Source organism: Octopus bimaculoides, chromosome 1, assembly GCF_001194135.2.
Source record: "Octopus bimaculoides isolate UCB-OBI-ISO-001 chromosome 1, ASM119413v2, whole genome shotgun sequence".
NCBI lineage: Eukaryota > Metazoa > Mollusca > Cephalopoda > Octopoda > Octopodidae > Octopus > Octopus bimaculoides.
This window is the reverse complement of record NC_068981.1, coordinates 154268310-154291860: the sequence shown is the minus strand read 5'-3', so window position 1 is coordinate 154291860 and position 23551 is coordinate 154268310. Positions and strand designations below refer to the sequence as shown.

Below are 23551 nucleotides of genomic sequence, written 5' to 3'. Positions count from 1 at the left end.
CTACAGTAAACCTAGATGTATTTCACTTGTTAAAGTCCTCTTTTTATTATTATTTGTCCTTTGTCTGTTTGCAAGAACTTCACTGAAAGTTTATGTTTTCATATATACATTAATCCATTTGTTTATATTCCCACTCCACTTTTAAGGTTATTGAGCTCTTCAAGTCACTTATTTGACCTCATATTTCATGAACTCAGTACCTACAGTAAAGAGTGAATAAATTTATCTATTGTTACAGCTTAATACTATAACTGCTTAAATGCCACTTTAGTAAAATAACATTAATATAAATCACAATAGAAATAGGCAATAAAAGCAGAGTTAAAATAGGCTTTTCTGTTTGTTACTAGCCATCTGCTATAACAGTATATAACTTGCAATAAACAATTATTTTATTGTAGATGTACTAAATAATTTATTAGTATGCAGTGTTATTACTTCAATCAACATACAGAGCAACACAGAATATAAAAACAAGAACTTGTAGTGGGGGAATGTGTGATTGTACATGACAAGTTACTAGCAAATCTAAAAACAATAATGTCAGAGAATCAAATAGGTTAAATGTTCAACATGTTCATTATAGATTTCATTAATTCACCCATTCTTGCACAAGATAGTTTCAACAATGTAAATTTTGAAACTGCATATCAATTTTCAGCTAAATTATTACACCACCAACAACTGTTTCTGCATTCATCTTACCAGTTCTGGCACTGCAGGTAGCCCAGTAATTCAAATTGTTAACCAGTATAATATTACCAATGCAGTACAGGTAATACATTGGTACTAGAATTTTGGATGGGTTGAACAGAATTTGTTGAGGCAGATTTTCTGCAGTTGGATGCCCTTCCTGTTACCAACCTTTACTTGTTTCCAAGTAAGGTAATATTTCCCATGACCAGATATACTTTCATGGAAGATTGAAAACAAAGGATATGACTTGCACAATATATTTCCCACATTATTTGATTAAATCACAAATCAATGGATAAATGAATGTCCCATACTTCTACCATCTATTAGAGCAGGGACTATACCATGTTACCCTGAGACCAACATAGCCAATAAGAAGATATACTTGCAACTCTACAGCCACAAGCTAATTCACCAATCTTAACTCTTTTATGATATGAAGTTAATAATGTTATATAATTATATATATATGAAAAGGTAAGGATTCCCCTTCGGTCGTGAATGACCATGGGATTGCACCTAGAAAGCTCCCTTCCAAGGCACAAATCCAGTCAAGATTGTTTATGGAAGACAAGCAGTCACCCATGCATACTAGCCTCCCCTCTCCATGTCACCGATGTTATCTAAGGGAAAGGCAAAGGCCAATACAGCTTCGCATCAGTAACATCACAACTCATTTCTACAGTTGAGTGAACTGGAGCAACATATAAAATGTCTTGCTCAAGAACACAACACACAAGCCTGGTTCAGGAATCAAACTCACTACCTCATGATTGTGAGCTTGACACTCTAACCACTGAGTCATGCGCCTTCACGTGTGTGTGTGTGTGTGTGTGTGTGTGTGTGTGTGTGTAAATAAATAAAACATATATTTTATTCCATATGAGCAGAAATATAGAAGAAAGAAGTTGAAAATGCACTGATATTCATTTAGATTTTTTTATTCTCAAAGACTTGACCAGTTTCACAGATATCTCTTATTTTCAAAAAAAAATTGAGATAGAAAGACATGGAGCTATGCTGCAACTGTCTGGCAACCATAGCTCCATATCTTTCTCCATGTCTGTCTGAGTGATTCAGCTCTCAGTATAATTTAATAATAGCTGAATCAGTCTGATGAGTTATATTAAATTATAATATAATCATAATTATATTTCAATTAAAAAGAAAATCAAAGATGAATAATAAGTCATAAAAATACAAGAAATTTTATCCATATTTTGGAATTGTATGTGTTTGGCAAGTGACTCGCTTTAAGAACATGCATTGAAACTTAAGCAATTATATTGTGTTATAGCTATTTTAACCATTTAAGTACACATAAACAGTTATATTTACTTTTTACTTATTTACTGAGATATCAAGATGTTCATCACATCTCTGTAAACTTGTCACTGATACAATTTCACTGCAACAACAGGGGAATTGTGTTAGGGACAGGATCTCAGAAAAATGAAAACCAAGACAGCTCAAGAAATAAATGAAAGGCAAATAAACTTATATATTCTTAAATGGCTAAAATGGCACTTGCATGCTACCTACATTTTGATGTATACTTATTGCACTCCTGTCAAACAGAAATTCTAAACCTAAATTTAGTTCTAAAGAAATATCTATTCTGTAGAAAACAACTGTACGTCAACCAATTTCATATAAAGCATTATGAACTCAATAAATACAGATAGTGACTTTATGAACACACTTCAAAATTTGATTATTTTCTTTGTTTAGTTATCTTTCCAAGCTATCTTCGTGTATATTACAACAGCTCTAAATGATAATCAATACATTAAATCCTTGAATGACACTGTTAAAAATTAGTTTTACCACAATGAAAGAGAAGTGTGATATACCCTAAAGAATTAAAGTAGCATATAACAGTAAATGGAGATCAACATTATTATAATTATATTAAATCCTATCAACATTATTTAATTGCAAAGATATTAGGCCCTATAGTATTAAGAGTAATTGATACAATTCCACTAATCTATGTCTGTTAATAGTGTTAAAAGAACTTAAAAGCCTGATAGGTTCTATAATAGACATTTGAAAATTAGAATAAAATTAGAATAAAATTCTCTCTGGTATTAATATTCTTTTCTACTCTAGGCACAAGGCCCGAAATTTTTGGGGAGGGAGCCAGTTGATTAGATTGACTCCAGTACACAACTGGTACTTAATTTATCAACCCTGAAAGGATGAAAGGCAAAGTCGACCTCAGCAGAATTTGAACTCAGAACAAAAAAGATAGACGAAATACCGCTGAGCATTTCACCCAGCATGCTAACGTTTCTGCCAGCTTGCTGCCTTAAAATGTAAACATCTGTAAATTGTGTGCTGGTGCCATGAGAAATGTTTTTATATTCTTTTCTACACTAGGCACAAGGCTCGAAATTTTTGGGGACTGGGGCCAGTTGATTAGATTGACCCCAGTATGCAACTGGTACTTAATTTATCAATCCCACCGAAAGGATGAAAGGTAAAGTCAACCTCGGCAGAATTCGAACTCAGAACGTAAAGACAGATGAAATACCACTAAGCATTTCGCCCAGCATGCTAACGTTTCTGCCAGCTCACCGCCTTCTCTCTGGTATTAATATTAGTTATATCAATATTATGGTTAACTTTTGGCTTCCCTATGTGGTCTAGTGGTTAGGATTCCTGGCTTTTACCCATGCAGCCCTGGTTCAATTCCTGGCATGGGAATGCATGTTTTTTTTTTTTTTAAGATGGTGAGTTGGCAGAATTGTTAGCACACCAGGCAATATACTTAGCAGTACTTTGTCCATCAACATGTTCTGAGTTCAAATTCCGCCAAGGTTGACACTGTTTTTCATCCTTTCGGAGTTGATAAAATAAATACCAGTTGAGCACTGGGGAGGATGTAATTGACTTACCCTTTCCCCAAAATCCTTGTGCCAAAATTTGAAACCAATATTATATTCAACTTTTATACAAGATCTTGACTTTTTCCAAGAGATTAACTAATTAATTGTTTGTATGGAAACAATTTTCTTTTCACTTTATTAGCTTACACAAACATATTTGTATCGCTTTTTTATTTTTACTTCAAATTGTATCTTACAAGCAAATATATAATAATATCAAACTTACCTTTCAGATACACTGGCAAGCTTGGTTAATTTTTTCTTACGTACAGACTTCCTGAGCTTTAAATTTTCTTTAGGATGTAAATTCCTTACGGACTGCGATGGCAAATCTGTTTCTTCATCTGCTAAATAAGCAGCATTCTTTAAAAGAAGCTCATCCAAGTTACTTTCATACTTAGGAGAGAAAAGAAGTTCCTCAATTTTCTTTACAGGAGCAGATCCAAAAGATTGAGTACGTTCCAAGTTAGTATTTTTTCGATTAGTTTCTTGACAAACCTCTAAAGGCATCTTAACTTGACTTTCACTCTTTGTTCTTTCAAGAGGCTTCTTTGCCTTATTTTCTTCTCTTTTCTGTCTAATTGCATTAGCTTTTATTTCAGCAGCTTTAATCTTGTCTAAGACTGAAAATTTCTTTTCCTTCTCAGCCTTTTTAATCATGTATTCAAACTTTCTACGCTCTAGCCAGTCGATATCTTTCTTCCATTCATTCTCAATTTTTTTATTCTCACTTTTTTCATTCAGATCCTGCAACAATTGTTTTCTATATGAAACAGCACTTTCAGGTAGTTGTTTTGATTTTACGAAAGATGTTGAGGATCTAGGGTTCTCATTTAAGTCAGCTGTCATCTGAGAGTATATTTGTATGTCTGTTTCACTGTCGATGTTAGAATTCCTAAAATTATCTGATTCCGATATGGAGTAGTCAAAAATATTATCAGAAAATCCAGCCTCAGAACCTGATGTTAAATATCCATCACTTTTACTTTGAAACCTACACTTTTCTTGTTGTCTACCAATGATATTTGGCTTTTCCTGTACATTTTGTTTTCTTAAAGGAATATATAAATCTTGATTATAACCTTTATCTATGAACCTGTCATTTGATAATGATAAAGAACTTTTCTCATTTACTATCCCAGTTTTAGCACCAATGGATTTTGATGGCTGGTTGGAAAGATTTTTGTTACAGGGAATTTCAGAAGAGATTTTCGTAACATTTGAAGCAAAGTCTGTTCCTACTTCATCACTTCTTAACTGAGCTAGCTGACTTCTGTCATCATATGACAGACTCACTGCTCTCTCAGCTTCTAAAGATGGTTGAGTATCATCAGCAATAGAAGGAGGAATATTCCTAGAGTCTATACTTGTGGACGTGTCCAATTTATTACTAAGAATTTTACCTTTTGCAGTTTGACCAATATGATCAGCAGATAAATGTTGACTATTTCGTAGCATTCTTTCTTGCCGCTTTTTGGACCGTTCAGACACATTTCTGAATCTTTGTTGCAATCTATTCAGTTTTAAATCTGAACTCTCAGGCTCAATGCTTTCTGTTCTCAAATTTAAGTTGCCTTTTTCAGTAAGAGATGAAATTGGAAACTGTGTTTCACTTTCTTTTGCTATTTCTGGATTCAGATTTTGTTTCAAATTCAACTTTTTATCTTCTTCTTCTTCCTTTTTGTCACCGTTAGCATCTAGTCTGGCCCTAATTATTGAAGCCAGTTCATTTCGTCTGATTTGTTTATAACGAGCAATACGTTCAGCTCTACTTTCATTTGTTTCTTTACCACTCTGTTCCATGTTAGCTTCTCTGTTTGTATCCAAACCTCTAGAACAAGTAAAGCTCTGTGATGAAAGTTTATGTGATTCAGCTTTATGTGAACTTGAAGGAGAATTAGGAGTTGGTATACGGGATCTGCATGAATTATATTTTACATCTGAACGGTCAAATGACTGATCTGCAAAACTTTCAGCTACTCTACCAGAAGTAACAGGTTTTCTTAGTGACTTGAGATCGTTGTTATTTTTATTTACATTTAATTCTGCTGGAGAAACAGAACTTTCAATATTGGCCATTTGCAAGTCATGGTCTCCAGATAATCTTTCTTTTGCAGCAATTCTGGGTGTTTTCTGATTAGTGTTACTAGATTCAGAAGACTTTGTGGGACTTCTTTTATGAGACATATTACTGTGTAATGAAGATTTGCTTATTCCATAATCACTATTCCTTTCAGAATCATGACTTTTACGAACAGATGCTCTCAAAGGAATATTACGGGAGGAACTAGTGTCAGCCTGTTGAATGGACCTGTGTAGTTTATCAGAACATCTGTCAGCTTTTAAATCTCGAATATTATCTTCTTTAGTACAGCTTTCTGTCATACCTTTATGCTTAAATGAAGGCACATGTGACATTTTACCATGTGTTAGGTATGAGCTTCTTTGATGGTAATTTTCACCCAAAGCTGTTTTGTCTAGTGAAGTCTTATCTGAAGTAGTAAAACTATGAGATGGTGGCCAGCCGTAGCTACTGTGATTTACTTCCCTACCACTTGAAGGAATACAGCTTGGTTTAGGAGATTTCAAGAGGGATTCAGCTTCTGTCTCTGTGGTCTCATTTTTCCTACTGGACAACCATCTTCCAGCACTGAAACTAGAAATGAAAAACAAAATGATAATTTTGAAAACAAAATTTATGTGATGTATTCTTTTACAATAACAAAAAAATATTGAGATTAAAATGTGAATTTGTTAAGATTTTCTAAAAAAAAAAAAAAAAGTACCACTAGAAACCATGCAGAAAAAAAAGCCTCACTAACAACCTGTATACAAAACAATAATCAATAGTTATGTACTGAAATAAATTTAAATAATTATGTGATTGATGTGAAAAAATACATTCAGATATGGATCAATGGTGAAAGTGATGAACACAAAGTTTATTTAGCAGTAATAAAACTCTTTAGAGTATCCCTGGAAGTGAAACTTCATTATATTTGCTAAGAGAGAAAGTAAGTAATTATTCACCTATTCCGTGTTGCAAATTGTTAAAAAAAGTTTATAGTTATAAAACATTTTGTCAACAAATACAAGCAGATAAATCCAATCATTGAATATGTGGGTTAGTAGATCTTTTTAATAAAGTCAACAGTGATGCTACACTGCCACTACTGACACTGACTGCTGTTACTGATGATAATAATGATGATGAGACTTAACAACATGATGCTGTTGTTGCTACGGCAATGGACACTATGGATGTAAGTCAGTGTTGTCAAGACACCTATTTGTCTTTCCTTAATCTAACTAGTCTGAAAACAGGTGATTGTTAAAGCACATGACACCAGGAAGGACACATCAGTTTAATAATTACCTGCTATAAAATTAAACATAGTTATATGGATGCCATCTTTCAAAACACAAATAGAACTGTACCTTAAATCCTTTTAGGATATTACTCAATATTATTTACAGTGTGTGTGTGTGTGTGTGTGTGTGTGTGCCTGTGTGTGCATGTGTGTTCACATACATACATACATAAATATATATATATATATATATATAGCTAAGAGGAAACTTCTGTAACTAGCATTAGTTGATCTGGACAAGGAACCTCAATCTATAGTTGAGTTGTCTTTAAGGAAACTAGGAGTAGATGCTTGGCTTGTAAGGGCAGTACAAGTCATGTACAGAGATACAGTAACCAAAACGAAGGTTAGCAATATTTCAGTGAGGAATTTAGCATGCAGGTAGGTGTACATTAAGGGTTGATTCTAAGCCCTCTTCAAAATATGACAGACTGTCTACAGCAACTTGTGTATGCTAATGATCTATCCCTTATAGTGAAGGCTGCAAAAGAATTTAGGTATAAATTCCAAGTATAGAAACAAAACTTAGAACTGAGAGGCTTTCAGAGTAAACTTAGAAAAGACAAAAGTTATAGTAAATGAGAAAGAAGATTCTGCTGCATTCGAGAAAATGGTTGTGCTAGATATACAGAAAGCAAGTGGGTAGAAACTCCATATTGTGTGCACAGTGTAAATTATGGACACACAAGAAGTGCACTAGGATCACAAGCATGTTAACAGAGGAAATAGACTTCATACATGGTAGGAGCAGTGAGTAATCAAAGCACTAGTAAAATAAATCTTTTCAAAGCTTAGATGGCTCCATTGAAGCTGATAGCTTCTTTTATCTAGGCGACCTGATCAGCTATGAAGGAGTGTGCTCTGAAAGCTTAGCAACCAGAATAAGAACAGGGTGGAAAAAGTTCAAGGAGTTATTACCTATGTTGGCAACAAAGGGATTATACCTTCAAGAGAAGCATAGGCTGTGCATTGCTTGTGTACAGGAAGTAAATGAGACATGGGCGTTGGCTGTGAAGGATGTGCAAAAAGCTAAAGGAACATGAAACATGCACAACTGAATATGTAATGTCAGTGTGCATGAGCAACATGGTTCACACATCCAAACAGAAAGAAATTGTGGAAGAGAAAAACCAAGGAAAACTTGGGCAGAGGTGGTGAAAGCGGATATCAGGATGTTGAACTACACAAAGAATATGACAAAAGAATACAACAAATGACAAGATTCTGTATTCTAGAGAAGACCCAGTGATCCATGCAAGCATGGAAAAGTGGATGTAAAAATGATGTAAGAATGATAATAATATATTATGTGTTCTTCATCTGGTAACATTGGTAAAAGCTATAGTTTGTCAAGGAGGTATGTGTAGATCCGTTACCATTCTACCAAAATCATAATCACTCTATTGTCCACATTCTATCGCTAATTAATTTAAATAAATTAAAATTTCAGGGGTTATCTCTCTGACTTTCCTGATCAGAAAAGACCATTAAGCTAAAGATTCTTTCCCCTCACTACAAGTAATTTTAATTAATTAACACTTCCTAGCTAACTACATTTAGTATCATTTAAGTTTTCAAGCAGAGAATGTCCTTGAGTATTTTCCTTAGTCATTAGCTTTCATCTAATATTCATAAAGATTCCAATAGTAAAATATTTTCTGATAGTTTCACAAACACTGCAACAAGAGTGACTAATTTTAAGTTAGTTGCCATTAGAACCAGATATATATAAATTAAGAATTTGAAAATAATTTTTTTCCATTGAATTTTCACCATAAATTTATTAAACATCTGGATAGATGAAATCAGAAATCAAATGTGATCTTCAATTTTTAATTAAACATAACAAAAACTTAAGTTCTGAAACATGAAAAGGTAAAAGTTGTATCTTTGCAAAAAGTACTAAACACATATTCTTTGCATCTAAATAATACAAAATTTGTGTAAGCTTTTTGAATTTCTACATTTTACTTTTACCATTCTTTCATTTAAGGTATCACTTATAGTGTTAATAACTTAGGGAAATGTATAAGCACAGCTAATTCACACTTCCTTTTTCTCTAAATCTAAAGCTTAATCCTGAATAAAAAAAAAATAAAGCGTCAATATTTAAACTACCCATGAATTAGAAAAGACAAATTGATATTCTTTAGATTGAAGATCTATTGTGTTAATACTATTCAAGCCTCTTCCTTTTGCTTGAAAAAATAGCTAATACTTTCATTTCACAATAGTTGATATTCACAATCATCATCATTTTATCATCTTTTTTATTAGACAAGCCAGATATCTTAACATATCATCTCAACTGTGAGGTATAACATCATGAAATCTGACCTCTCCACTTTTCCCCATGTCATATCTGTCTTCTTTTCTCATGAGTATCTTCTATGGTGAATATACATCTTTTTTATTTTTTAACTAGCATCCATGATCTGTATGCATAATAACTGAATGTCTTGCACATGTTGGTTGATATCATTATTGCCCAGATACTCTCTCAGGTCACTTTAGCTCCATATTTCATGCAAATTAATGTTATATACCTTGTAGTTCATACTCCTCTCATTTCTGTCCATTTTCAGCAGTTCTTCCACTTTCAGTGACCATATTTCACTGCAACTCAACATCAAATTCTTAATACATTCTTCGTACGGTATACCTTTTCCATGGAGAGAGTAACAGCTCCTGAAGCCCCTGTCATACTCTAGCTCCTTTGTTTTAACTACAATCACCTCAAGTATTAATTACATCAAATCTAGTAAGCCATCTAAGTAGCTCATGAAACCCCTTACTATTAACTGTTAATGAACATTTAACTTATTTCAGATCCTATATCTATGAAAATATGTTTGTGCAAATAAACTGCTTCACAATCAAAATCCATAATGTTTTCTATCTCCATGACATAGAACATCAACAAGCTTCTGCCTTTCAATCTTTTTCCTGAATGGATAATCTAACTTCCTGATATCACTCCTTGTTACCTACTTTCTCCCTTTCCTTCCTACTCTATTATTTAGCTTATGTAGCCCCGTCTACTATATTCATTCCTCAACAATGTCATCTTAACTGGAGCTTTTTTACCAATCAATTTTCTGCAGTGTGGTCCTTAGGATCATCTTGCTGTCTTTAATATTATAACTCTCCATCTCTCCTTTCTTCCAATCTAAATAGGAACAAAATATTTGGTGCTAATTGGAGTTTATGTCTAACGAAAAGATGTTTTAATTTCCATATCTTCCTTCTCTTAATGGTAATTTCCTTTATTATCGTCTAATCTTCATCTTGAAAATTGATAATCACTAACCTATGTTGGAGAGTACAGTCCTCACCAGGCAGAGATTTGATATTCACAATCATTTGTCTGACCTTTTTTTCTTTAGGTAAGAACAAAGTCTCTCTGGCTCTCATGTACCTACCTCATCAGTAGAAGATTATTAGTTGCTTGAATGGTGTTCTCATTGTTACAATGATTGCCTCAAAGAAATTCCAGGAACTTTGATTACTTTTTAGACTTTGTACAACAACAGCCTTCATATAACTAGTGTACCTATCCTGCTATTTCCAAATATGATCACTGAAATTTCCAGTTCATGAAATAGCTTGCACAACAGATTCATAGAACCAGTATTTTATTCAATTATTAATTCTAATTCGTTTGATTGGTATACATCCATTTTGCCATGCTAGCATGGGTTAGAAATTCTGTATTGTTTTTACAAGGTGCCTATTTCAACTATCTATGCAACGGTGTTAAATCACAGATCCATTTAACATAAAATGTTTATATATTCCACATGTGAATCAATCACTTTTCAACAGTTTTCAAATCTTTCTGTCAGTTCAGATCCTAAGATATGAATTATATTTAATCTATCTGAAAGGAACATCTGATTTTTTTCATTTATTTTCAAATGATGTATAGATAATTATAATCTCATGGCTTTAATTATTCTGATACATATTAGCCATGAAATTTATATGTTTTGATTAAAATTAAATTTGAAGAATTTTACCTTGAAGCTCTAGAGACAGATGAAACCTGCTCTTGGGATGGAATTTCTTGATTAGTAAACTCTGCTGTTAACTTATCACTGCCTCCTAGAGATATTTTTTTTCTCTTGGACTCAAGGAATTTAGCACCATCTTCTCTTTTAGAGCTGTATTGGGACATATTTAGTGTATTCAAATAATTGCAAAATTGTTAATGGGGTGACTACTAGTTCTTGAAAGACCTAACAAAAAAGAGCAAGCAAATCATTAATTATTACATTTTGCAAATTAAACAACATAAAATGATTGAAGCATTAACAAGATTATAAGTAAAAGTTATATAAAATTTAAAATATATTTTTTGACCATGAAAATTATTTTTGTCAAACTCTGCAAAGCACATTACGCAAGCTAACCAAAGTCCATCTATCAAAATTTACTCATACAACTCTAGGAAATATAATTATACAAAATATATAAGTAGCATGTGCTAGTGCCACATAAAAAGCACTGGTGCTTGTGTCACATAAAAAGCACTGGTGCTTGTGTCACATAAAAAGCACTCTGTAAAGCGGTTGGTTTTAGGAAGAGTATTCAGCCATGCCAGAACAGACAATGTAGCCCAATGCAGTCCCTGGCCTTACCAGCTCCAGTCAAACCATCCAACTCATGCCAGCATAGAAAATGGATGTTAAATGATGATGATGACAGTGATGATGATGATGATGATGATACACAAACACACACACACATGCACACACACCATCATCACCATCATCATCATCATCATCATCATCATCATCATCATTTAACATCTGTTAAATATATATATATATATAAACAAACAAACACACACACACATATATACTGTATCATTCCAGTAGCATGTTATTTTCCCTCTCCTACTGTCTTCCATTTAGAAGGATGATTTACTTGTACTCTTTGTTTGGCAGAGGGAGAGAAGTAATTACCATTCAATGTAAAGTGTAGCGGTAAAATTTAAATACAGTTGAAGTTTAGTATTTTGTACTATATTTATTAAAAGAATCTTTCTTTTTCTCCAATCATCTGTATTAATTTTTAATGTAAAGCACAGAGTGAAAGTTCAACTCTAATTAAAGTTACATATTTAATATTGTTTCTTTCCCTTTTTCGCTTGGTCTTTTCAATCATCTTATATTTCATCAGTACAGCTTATGGACAATTATCGTGTAAAAAAGCACCCAGCACACTCTTTTAAGTGGTTGGTATTAGAAAGGGCATTCAGCCATAGAAACTATGTCACAACAGACAGTTGGAGTCAGGACAACTCCCGACTAGCCAGCTCCATGTCAAACCATCAAACCCATGCCAGCACGGAAAGCAGATGTTAAATGATGATGACAATGAGAATTGAAGTCAAAGTTAACTTGTTCAAAATTATGTATAAACTATATATGTCCAGGAAAAATTAAATGGAGGAGCATTGTCCAACTCATATAAACATGGAAAAACAGACATAAATGATGATGATGATGATGAGAAGGAGGAGGAGGAGAAGGATAACAAACGTTAGTGTTATCCTTATCAAACAAAACCTCACCTGTTCAAATGTTGTTAATATAGAACAGAAGTTCTCAAACTTTTTGGGCCACTGTCGCCTCTTCATGGCCACATAATACTCTCAGGGCCCCCCCCCCCTATTTTTATGTATAAATAAATATTTTATATTTTAATAACTTATATATACTACGAATCATTCAATATTTAATATAATATTATATAACTTGTATCCAATACTATAATAATATTATAATAAATTCATAGCGTCCCCCAATCCACTGCCTTCCTTCCAACACCTCTTTTTTTTCTACCCCCCCCCCACCCCTTAGGCACCAGCACCCACCTGGACCGTCTCAATGCCCACCTGGGGGATGGGGCAGTAACGCCCACTTTGATAACCTATGATATAGAATGTTACTATCAAAGTAATCCAGTGACTCTAGTTGGAATTACAGTGAGAGAATAGAGGTAGAGATCAAGAGTAGAGAATTTGTGATCAAGATAGGGTAGTTAGGGAAAATGGATAGTTGAAAGAATTAGTTTGAAGAAATAAAGCAATGGGTAATTTTGATAAGGAGCTAACAAATGCCAAAGATTGCAGAATATACAGGGTTGGTGATGTAGAGAATCAGAGATAGAATTATCAGAAAAAAAGAGATATATTTACTAAAGATAATCAAATGATAATGACAATGATAGTTGAACTTATGAAAAACAATGATTTTGATGGGTATGCATCTTTCAGAAATGTTTTAATGAGATCACAAAGAAAATTAACTGTCATCAATCAAATCACTAACAGAAACAAACAATTTATTAAGAACTGCAAGGACAAATGCAACAAATGAGATAGGGTTGAAAGATATAAGAACTCTAAATAAAATAAATCATGATATAAAGGGAAAATATTATGGAATAATAAGATGTTGGGATTGGATATTAATATTTTAGAAAGTTAAAGGAAGAAGATCAATTAAAATGTATGGGAAAGCATAGAGAACTAGATATAAAATACAACATAGGCAACAAAGAAAAATGCTCTAACAATGGTTTAGTGGAACTAAAAGAATGATTGTGAAAAATGGTATGAACAAAGAACAAATTAGTATAGATAAAAACCACATGCAGTACAGATCTAATAATAAATATACCAGGAGTTAAATGGTAGTACTAGATATAAAGGAAGTAAGAAGGTTTGGAATGGCATTTAGGCACAGAAAGAGAATATATTTGTTTATAAAGACCATGATTACTATATATATTTTGTTAATCATGAGTACAAGATATCAAGCTAAAAACTTTGCTTCTAGTCATGCTTCAATGAAGTATAAGTAAATCCCATTAAATAGCAGAAGATCATTAACATGAATTCTTTTTTGTACAAGTTATAATACAGACAGCGCTCGTGATCTTCACAGACCTCCTGACAGTGGTGAGATTTTCAACATAGGTAGCAAAAGGTTTGTAGGAAAAGTGTGCACAAGGATGAAATGTCAAACTGTTGTAGCTCTGAAGAGAAACAATTAGAAAAAATGCTCAGAGAAGAATTTGAGAGGTAAAAAATGGTAGGGGTAATGAGAGTAAGAGAGACAGGTATGAAGAACTAGATGGAGGGGCATGTAGAAAGCAGCAGAGAGATGAATCAAAGATGAATTAAGCTAGTTTTTCATGAATTGGGGAAGTAAATTTTTGCTAATCAACTGAATATTTTTGATACAGTCTTGAGGCATCAAGTCAGAAGAGTCATTAAAGCATTGGATGGAATGCCTCGAAGTTATTGTCCTGGCTCTCTGCACTCTGAGTTCAAATTCTACGTTAACTGTGCCTTTCATTCTTCCAAAGTTTATAAAAATGCACCAATCCAGAGCAGTGAATTAGCAGAAATGTTAGAGGGTTGGGAAAAGCACTTTGTGATATCTGATGTGCCACTTAACATTCTGACAATAATACTTGCAATGATACTATGCCAAGCTGTATCAGCCCAAGTCAGCAGCCTTTCTTTGGATAAAAATTAGTGTGCAGAGAAAAGACTTGCATGCATAGGCAACTGCAAGTCTTCCACAAAAGCTATTTTGCAGTGACTGCACACATGTGCAAATGCATGGTCAATGTCAACTGATATAGGATGTATATGGTGCAGTCTAGACATTTGACTAAGTAGTAGCAATACCTTTCTAGATATTTTGAGCAGTACTCCATTGTGGGTCATATTTGAGCTCTGTAGAGCATCAGCAACTAATGAAAGCTGAAGTACTTTATGGCCCTGGTGATGAAGGGAATGCAATGTAGTTTTGATAATGCTTATATATAATATAAAAGAAAACATTTCATCCTTAAAGGTTCCATAAATTAGGACAGACCTCTGTAGAGATACAAAAATAGAAGAGTTTGTAGAGGATGGGAACAAGATATGGAATATACCTTTTGATGGTAATGGGTAGACCTACTGTCAGAACCAGCCAATTTGTTAAGATAAAGCAATCAGAAAAATTTCTGCACTTGGTAATGAAGCATTGAGACAAGTAGAGTGAAGAAAAAGAGGAGTTAGCAAGAATTTTGTTCTGAGTGTAAAAAGTGGAGTTGGAAGCAAATTGAAGAGCAAGAGAGCTACCTTCAGGGATACCTTAGTTGAAGAATGGCAAGTAAGAGGTGGATTCTGCAAGTTAGTACAGACACTCTTGCAAAGGCAATACCTTCTGGCATTGCTATAATTTATGAAGCAATAAAGTTTGCAGGTTACGTGGTACATAAGTCCATCTTATTCTTTTTTGATGATTGTTTTGCAGTGATGGCTACGTAACTTCCAGTTGGTGATAATGGGTAACTTCTTCCAGGTGTTGTTTTTTTTTTTGGCAGTTTTTTTTTTTTGCTTGTAGTGCAGCCTTGCCATTGTAGTTGTGTTGCTATTTGAGGGTGAAGAATGTGGAAGATGGTTTCTCATTACATGCTAGGAGAATGGTTTTCAGTTGCATGCTTAACTGTTTCAGATAGGTCAAATGTCAAGAACATTTCCTGCCAAGAATAATTAGTATACAACTAGTGCAGCTCCAATTAGTTAACTTATTTGTGTGAGAGGAAAATATCAGAGATGTTATCTTGACAGGTACAGAGATGGTAATGGCTGAGAAAAATCTGATATTGAAGATGAGAAAATGATCAAGAATGTTTGGAGAGTCTGTGACTCAGTCAGTGATATAGGTAGGTGAGGATACTAACTTAGGAAGATTATTCAGAATGGCAAATGATCTAGCCTCTACATCAACAGTATGAGTGTGGGAGAGAGTGCGAAAACTAAGAAGAATTATGTGTATTAAAATCACCAAGGATGAGGACTTCAGAGAGAGGTGAACTGAGATAGATGTCCTCAATGAGGATAGTTGAATAGTTGTTAGCTGTTCAGAAAGTTTGAAGAGCAGTTGATATGAATTAACATGGATAAACAGAAAAGAGTAATTTTCAACTAGAGTAAGTAGTAGACATTGATGCTGAAGTTCAAGTGAGTGATAGGAAGAGTGTATTCTATATAGAGAGATGCCACGTATATGAAAATAGTTATGACATAAAGTGTAACCTGAAGAGCAGAGATGGATTAAAGAAAGTGGTTGAGAGATTTGTGTCCCAAAGAAGAATAAGACATGTAGTTTGTGTACTATCAACCATAAAAGATGGTTGTTAAGATCCAAACTGGATTGAAGTCCACAGATACAGGTCAGAGGTGGGTGAATTGTTTATATATAAAGACATTTTTGAAATGTTAACGAATCCCTTGATTCATACTACTTATTAGTACATACATTATAATATTCCTGGAGTTAATTATTACCTTCAAAACCAGCATTTCTAAACATACATGTTTATTGTAGTAACTCATTATTATAAATCAAATCTATTCAACTTCAAAATTATCACCATATTTTCACATCTGCTTTTCCATGTGGATTTTATTTTTAAAAATATTTATAAACAATCTCATCACAAAGACCACAGTGATTCACTAAAATATTACTCACTAAAACAAATCTAGTGTTATAAAAAAGAAAATTACAAAGAACTTATGGTGAAGAAAGCATTCACAGACAATACAATAATTTCTTTTTAGGTTTATCAAAGAAAAACATACCTAGCTGAAATCTCCATTATTGTTAATCTCCAGTATTACAAATGACTAGAATGCATATGAACAACAGCCAAATAGGAGAGAGTCTATTTGAGAACAAAAGTTTATTCTTAAGGGCTATTACTGATGAACAATCATTTACTATACATGAAAATTCAGGATTTTCAAGTAAAGATCAAACTTTTCTAGATAGTGTGGTACTGGAACTTAGCCAGTTTTACTGGCTAAGTTCCAGGTTAGTAAAATAAAGCAATTCCTGCTTTACAGATTCTGTTTTTAAAGACAGTACTTTAACTTAACTGTTTTCCAAATACTAGCGTTGAGCGTAAAAAGACAGTAAAACAAATAATGAAACTGCATGAAATAATCTAAAAAAAATTAAGAGGATTATTTATCACATAGATAATAATGATCTCCTTTAACTAGACTTAAGGACAGTCTTTTAGAGAGGTTTATAGCCGTTTGAAGCTAAGACCAACACTGGTGCTACTTTTGTTGAAAGATGAACTCAAAACTTGGAGCAGAGTTTTCCAAGTTGTGTGGCCAATAATCTTTAGGTATGTCATGAAATTATACAAATCTTATGAATTTTATATTACTATTACTGTACAATTTCACTGAAAGTACCATTATTATTCATATTATATTTTAAGGTTTTGAGACCACAATAAATTAAATTTGACTGGTACTTTGTTCAATCAAAACCTCTTTGTAGTTAGACGTCAATACACAAAGGGATGGGAGTGTTAAAACAATGTAAGTAGCAAAAGAGAGAAGGGGACAGTTATAAGCTTTAACAAAATTCCAAAAACAAATATCTCCTGTTGCACACAGTTTAGTCACAATATTTTATCAGAATTTTCTACATCTTCTTACTAATAATACAAAGATTATTATGATAAGATTAACATTTTGCAAGTTTCGGATGTTTTCGCTAATACATGTTGCCTTGTTATCAAAAGTCAAGTATTTTGTTGAATTGTTGAATTTTTACAGACAATTTATTTAGGAATTTAATTTGGGGGTTTAAACACTGATATTTGCAGTGAATATTCATAAATACTATTATTTTTATATGTTCCCTGTTCTTCAGAAAGACTGTTACAAGTTCAATGGATGTGTGACCAGAAGTAATATTTGGGGAGACAATATCTGTTCAGCAGTAACTTAGGTCAAATTTGTGGCAGGAGTGGCTGGGTCACTGTCAACTTAATGGATTTCTACAGAGTGCATGACGATGATGATTGTGATGGTGGTGGTGGTGGTAGTATTAGTAGCAGGAAGAAGAGGAATGCTGTCCACTTGGACACAAACTTCTGCAGGTGTGTAGGAAAATTTTTGTCACTTTTTTTTTTTTTAACAAGCTAGTAAAATCATTCTATTCCAATCTTCTCTCATTTTCTAGTTTTTGTATTAAAATTTTTACAAAGCTCTTGGATAAAAATGTGTAAAATTTTAGTTAAGAAACAAAAAGCTGTTGAAGGTAATTGTGAAAATTAATGGAATGTAGTACCAACAAATAAAATTTGTCAAGAATCCAATACAGAAAGCATTTGTAGGTGAGAAATGTACATGCAAAATTTCTAAGTTTTTTTTCTTTTTCAAAGATTGCAAGAAACAGGTTTTGAGTGTTTTTGATTGGTGGTGATGTAGTTGCAAATGAGTATGGTGCCAAATATAACGAATACCCATTTTATCCCCAAATATAACTGTCTGTCAGGAAAGCTCTTAGAATACTTCAAAGAGCTTTCAAAATCTTCTATGAAATAATCCACATTATTTATTAAGAAAATTTTAAAAATTAGGTTACTTGGTTGCTTAGTCAATAGCCTAAAACAAGGACCCACATACAGTTTCAGAAACCACCTTGTTGTGCAACAGTTTTTAACAATGCTTGGGTCAAAATTTGAATTCAAAATGAAAAAAAAAAAGAATTCTTTTAACATACAATAAGATTGAAAGACAGATTCGAGATATGTCTAAAGATATTAAAATGCATACAAAAGATATTTTAACAAAAGATAATAGACTGTTTGCATTACACATAGATGAGTCAACAGATGTAAGTCAGCACAAAAATTGCTTTATATGTTTCATTCAAAAATTTCTCTTAAAAAGCAGAAGTGAACATATATTTAAAATTTTAGCTTTTTGAAGAAAAACATTTTGCAATGAACTAATTGTATAAAATTATATACAGATGATGCACTCTCAATCAGTGGTTTATCAAATGGCTTTACAGCACTGGCAAAGACAGAAGTTGTAAGTATTCTAACCATTAATTGCTTTTTACATCATGACATATAAGTTGCCCAAACAATTATAAATAAATTATAATTAGTTATGGAACAAGTCATTAAAAAGCCTAATTATGTTAAAAATAGATCTCTTGAAACAAGTTCATTTGCATATTTAGAAAAAGATGGAAGCAAGGTTATAAAACTGATTTTGTACACTAAAGTTCATTGGCTCTCAAGAAGTCAAGTGCTTTGTTGTGTATATGATATAAGAGAATGATGATTAGACTTTTTCAAGAGAACTGTCAAACTGAATTTTGTGATTTACTTCAAAATGAATTTTGGTGCACAAAATTAATATATCTTTCACACTCATTTCTAACATATATCTTTCTAACATTTAAATAATATAAATACCAAAACGCAAGCGGGGAGAGAAAAGATAAGATTTGCACAATGTGAGACAAAATAGGTAAGAAAACTGAAATAGAAAATTCTTCAAATGTTTTCCAAAACCTATGAATGCAACTTAAAATGAGATATTAGTTCTTTAATTTTTAATCATTTAGCAATGCTTGAGAAGTGGGCAAATAATTACTTCCCAAATATCAAAATGAAACAATACAATTAGATCAGAAATCTAGTTATTCCAACTACAACATCCAACTTTAAGAAACACTGAAATAAAAGATAACTGGTGTATATAATTGATATATAAGTGAGTGAAGTAGCTAGTTTCTGGATTAACATTTCAGACAAGCGTTCCAATATAGCTAAAATAGCACTTAAAATATTTCTGCTACTTTCTACTACCTACATACACTGAGACTGTTAACTATGGAAAAATTTTAAAACACTGCAATTCTGAAGTCTAAGTTTTAAATGATGAAATGCAGGTGTCATCATCATCATCATCGTCATTTAATGTTCACTTTCCATACTGGCATGGGTTAGATGGTTTGACTGGGGGCTGGCAAGCCAGAAGGCTCCAATTTCATCTGGCAAAGTTTCTCCAGCTGGATGCCCTTCCTAATGCCAACCACTCCGAGAGTGTAGTGGGTGCTTTTCACATGCCACCGGCACACTGACATTACACATCCAGCGGATGAATATTCCAACAACTATTCAGGAATTGTGGTAATTACATACATGTATCTCATTAAAATAGTAAGCATATTTTGATTTTGCTCAATTTATTAAAATTTATAAAGCACAATTATGTATTATCAATTATTTTATTACTGGTGTGCAATCAAAATAGCACAAAATATGAATCTGATAATTTCCTAAGTGATGTATGTGCTTGGAAAGTTCTGATGAAGAATGTCAAAACAAAATACAATAAGGCTTCTAAATCACTATCTGTTTCAACATGGCTGCAGCCCAATGGACTGGAAGAAGTAAAATGATTAGAAATATACAACTGATAATAACTATGCAATTTATTCAATAACTACTATTAATGTTCACTTCTTTTAAAGTCAAGACAGTAACTGATTTAATTTGAAACAAATTGTAACAGAGATTGCCTTCAAAATTGTATGGGGAACATTTCCCTAATATTTATTACAAGGCGTCTAGGTTACTATGACATTTCAGCTGAATGAAAACTATTGAAATTTATGGAGATGGACTGGTTGCAAACAAAAGATTAAATATAAAAAAAGCTTTGATCCCTATATATGGCACCTTGGGAAAGAGTCTGTGAATGTAACCATGGGTTGATCAATGCCTTATGAGTGAAATATGGCAGAGAGACAGTGTACAATGCGTGTGTGTGTATCTGTGTGTGTGTTTCTCTGTGTGTGTTTCTCTGTGTGTGTGTGCATACCAATGTAAAACAGCACAATGAGTTGTAATCCCTTATGTCAAAAGTAACTTAGTCATTCAATAATCAGAGATCAATAGAAAAATACAATACTGAAATAAATAACAGGGTCAATATGATTAACTAAATCTCTTAAAGGCAGTACCCCACAATGGCCACAATCAATTGACTGGAACCAATAAAAGAATACATCAATCCTTTCTGAGAGAGAGAGCAAACACACGTACACATGTGTATATATACATTCGACAACTTAAAAATATATTTGACATTTGTATTTGTTCTTAAAATAGGTGTTTCAACAAAATGAATGGTCTGTTTTCTCCTGATTATGAATGAACTGGGATGGTTATGCATTACTCATTTCAATTACAGATAAAATGATTAATGACTCAAAATATTTTATTTCCTATTACAAAAATTTAGACCTATGACCTTTAGAATATAACTCCAGTGCATTTATATATTGTAATTTGCTCTAATTTTGTGATCAAAATAAATAAATTGAATTGAATTATTCTTCCGCCATCCGCTCTCTTTCTTTTCTCTTTCTCTGCATGACACAACACACACACACACACACACACATTTGTTGAACGAAGGATCTTGAAGTTGTTGCCTTCAGTTATGTTTCTTGCTGCAAAATAGGTTCATCAGTAATTCTAGTTCCAGTTGTTCTTTTGAAGATATCTACATCCATACTATGTAGATCCCTTAAGTCTTTCAATAGGATATTGAAAAGTGGAGGGAATTTGAACCCTAAGTTATTGCAATACCTGGCCATAATCATCAATGGATTATGAAAGGTATTTCACAACTTGTTGGGTAAAAAAAAAGGCCTAGTATAAATAAACGTTCACAAATTTTAGATTTTGGCTTGTGAGCCGGTTAAAATTACACATACATATACCTATTTTTTTGTTGTTGTTGTTGATGATGATCATGATGGTGTGTGTGTGTGTTTGTGTGTATCATGTGATCACATGACCAACCAGACTATCAGTTTAACGTCCATCTTCCATGCATGCATGGGTAGGACTATATATATATATATATATAAATATATATTAGGGAGATGTACTTGCATAGCAAGTGACTTGATCTGAGATTGTGTGCTAAAACAAAAACAATTGCAGCATGGGAAGTGTTTATAAGCCATTTAAAATACGCACAAAATCCATTAGATTCACTTCAACATTTAAATTTAATTTGTCAAAATATTTTCATCATTTTGAAACGACGACCAGTTCACTGACAAAATTCTGTGCTGCATGGAATTTTGTCAGTGAACAGGTCACGGTTTCAAAATGATGAAAATATTTTGACAAATTAAATTTAAATGTTGAAGTGAATCTAACAGTTTTTGTGTGTCATTTTAAATGGCTTATAAATACCTCCCACACTGCAATTGTTTTTGTATATATATATATATATGTTCATTCATTTAACATCCATGTTTTTCCTATTAACTTTTTGTTCAACCATGGGGTTGAATTAAAGTTAATATAGAAGCAGGATTTTATGGCCAGATACTATTCCTGGTTGCCAACTCTCAGCTGCTTTTCAAGTATGGGATATTTTTATTCCACAGGTCTTCAAAAGCAAACACTGACTGGTCATAATGTTATCAAGGAATATAAACATCACAGCACCATTTCAAGTGGTAACAAGTGAAGCTGTTTAATGTCAATATTCATTCACATTTGCACACACACACACACACACGCACACATGTAAGTAGCCAATGAGAGGAGCTACACAGCTACTCACATTCAGGAGAGAGAGTGAGAATGGCCTGGTAGTATTGCCAAAGAGATAGATACTGGTGATGAGGTGTCCAGGTGGTACCTCAGGTAAGAAGAATAGTATGGGGGGGAGTACAAAAGTGTATGGGGGAAGAGATAGAGAAATTGGGGGAGAAGGAGGTAGGTAGGCAACATCTATAAAGACAGAGAAAGGTTGAAGAGAGAGGGTGCACAAGTTAGGGAAGCCAGAGGAATGTTAGCAGCAGGGTACTAATGGTGATACCCTTGACAAGGGGAGTGTGTGTGTGTGTGTGTGTGTGTGTGTGTGTGTGTGTGTGTGTGTGTGTAAAAGGTATTGGTATCTAGAAGACCCAAAGAGTGGCAGGTAATGCTAAATAAGTGCTAAGGACAGACCATAATTAAACTCTTGGTTCGATCATAATATGAGTTAGAAGTTTAATGTGGGTCTTGTATTAGCCTGCATATATATATATATATATATATATATATATATTAGACAATAATGGAACTGCAACTACAATATTTTAGATGTTATTTCTACTTTCATTCTCTTATTTCCCTCTATTTTCCCTATCTCCTCCTTTTCCATTTACTTCTCTCACATCGTCTCTGATGAAGGGATATCCATAATATCCCAGAAACAGCTGTAAGACGATCTCATTCCTTATAAATATTCTGAAAACTCCTCACAGCCATGGCTTTGTTATCTGTTTTTGTCTAAGATATATATATATATATATATATATATATATATACCGCCTGACTGGCCTTCGTGCCGGTGGCACGTAAAAGCACCCACTACACTCTCGGAGTGGTTGGCGTTAGGTAGGGCATCCAGCTGTAGAAACTCTGCCAAATCAGATTAGAGCCTGATGTAGCCATCTGATTTCACCAGTCCTCAGTCAAATCATCCAACCCATGCTAGCATGGAAAGCGGACGTTAAACGACGATGATGATGATGATGATATATACATATATACATATATATATACATATACATATATATATATATATATACACATACATATATATACACACATATATATATACACACACACACACACATATATATACACACACATATATATATAAACATACATACATAT

General features: G+C 33.2%; 1 protein-coding gene and 1 long non-coding RNA gene across 14 annotated transcripts in view; one reads left to right on the top strand and one right to left on the bottom strand.

Moving 5' to 3' along the window:
- The window catches only part of LOC106868432 (supervillin), a 269304-nt gene that overhangs the window by 166406 nt on the left and 79347 nt on the right, over positions 1–23551 (bottom strand). For 8 of the 12 annotated variants that reach the window (XM_052971707.1, XM_052971702.1, XM_052971700.1 and 5 more), the window contains 2 exons: positions 10978–11196; positions 3814–6243 (listed from right to left, as the gene is read on the bottom strand). In XM_052971707.1, coding sequence (XP_052827667.1) covers positions 3814–6243; positions 10978–11135 — 2588 coding nt within the window. In that variant the 5' untranslated portion in view covers positions 11136–11196. The remainder of the gene's footprint in view (positions 1–3813; positions 6244–10977; positions 11197–23551) is intronic. The other 4 variants (XM_052971738.1, XM_052971737.1, XM_052971736.1 and 1 more) reach the window with 1 other exon arrangement.
- LOC106868433 (uncharacterized) overlaps positions 1–23551 on the top strand; it is a 53023-nt gene that overhangs the window by 21795 nt on the left and 7677 nt on the right. Inside the window, exons 3-4 of one of the 2 annotated variants that reach the window (XR_008265213.1) lie at positions 17707–17935; positions 18814–18875. This is a non-coding gene — a long non-coding RNA (uncharacterized LOC106868433). The remainder of the gene's footprint in view (positions 1–17706; positions 17936–18813; positions 18876–23551) is intronic. The other variant, XR_001409278.2, reaches the window with a different exon arrangement.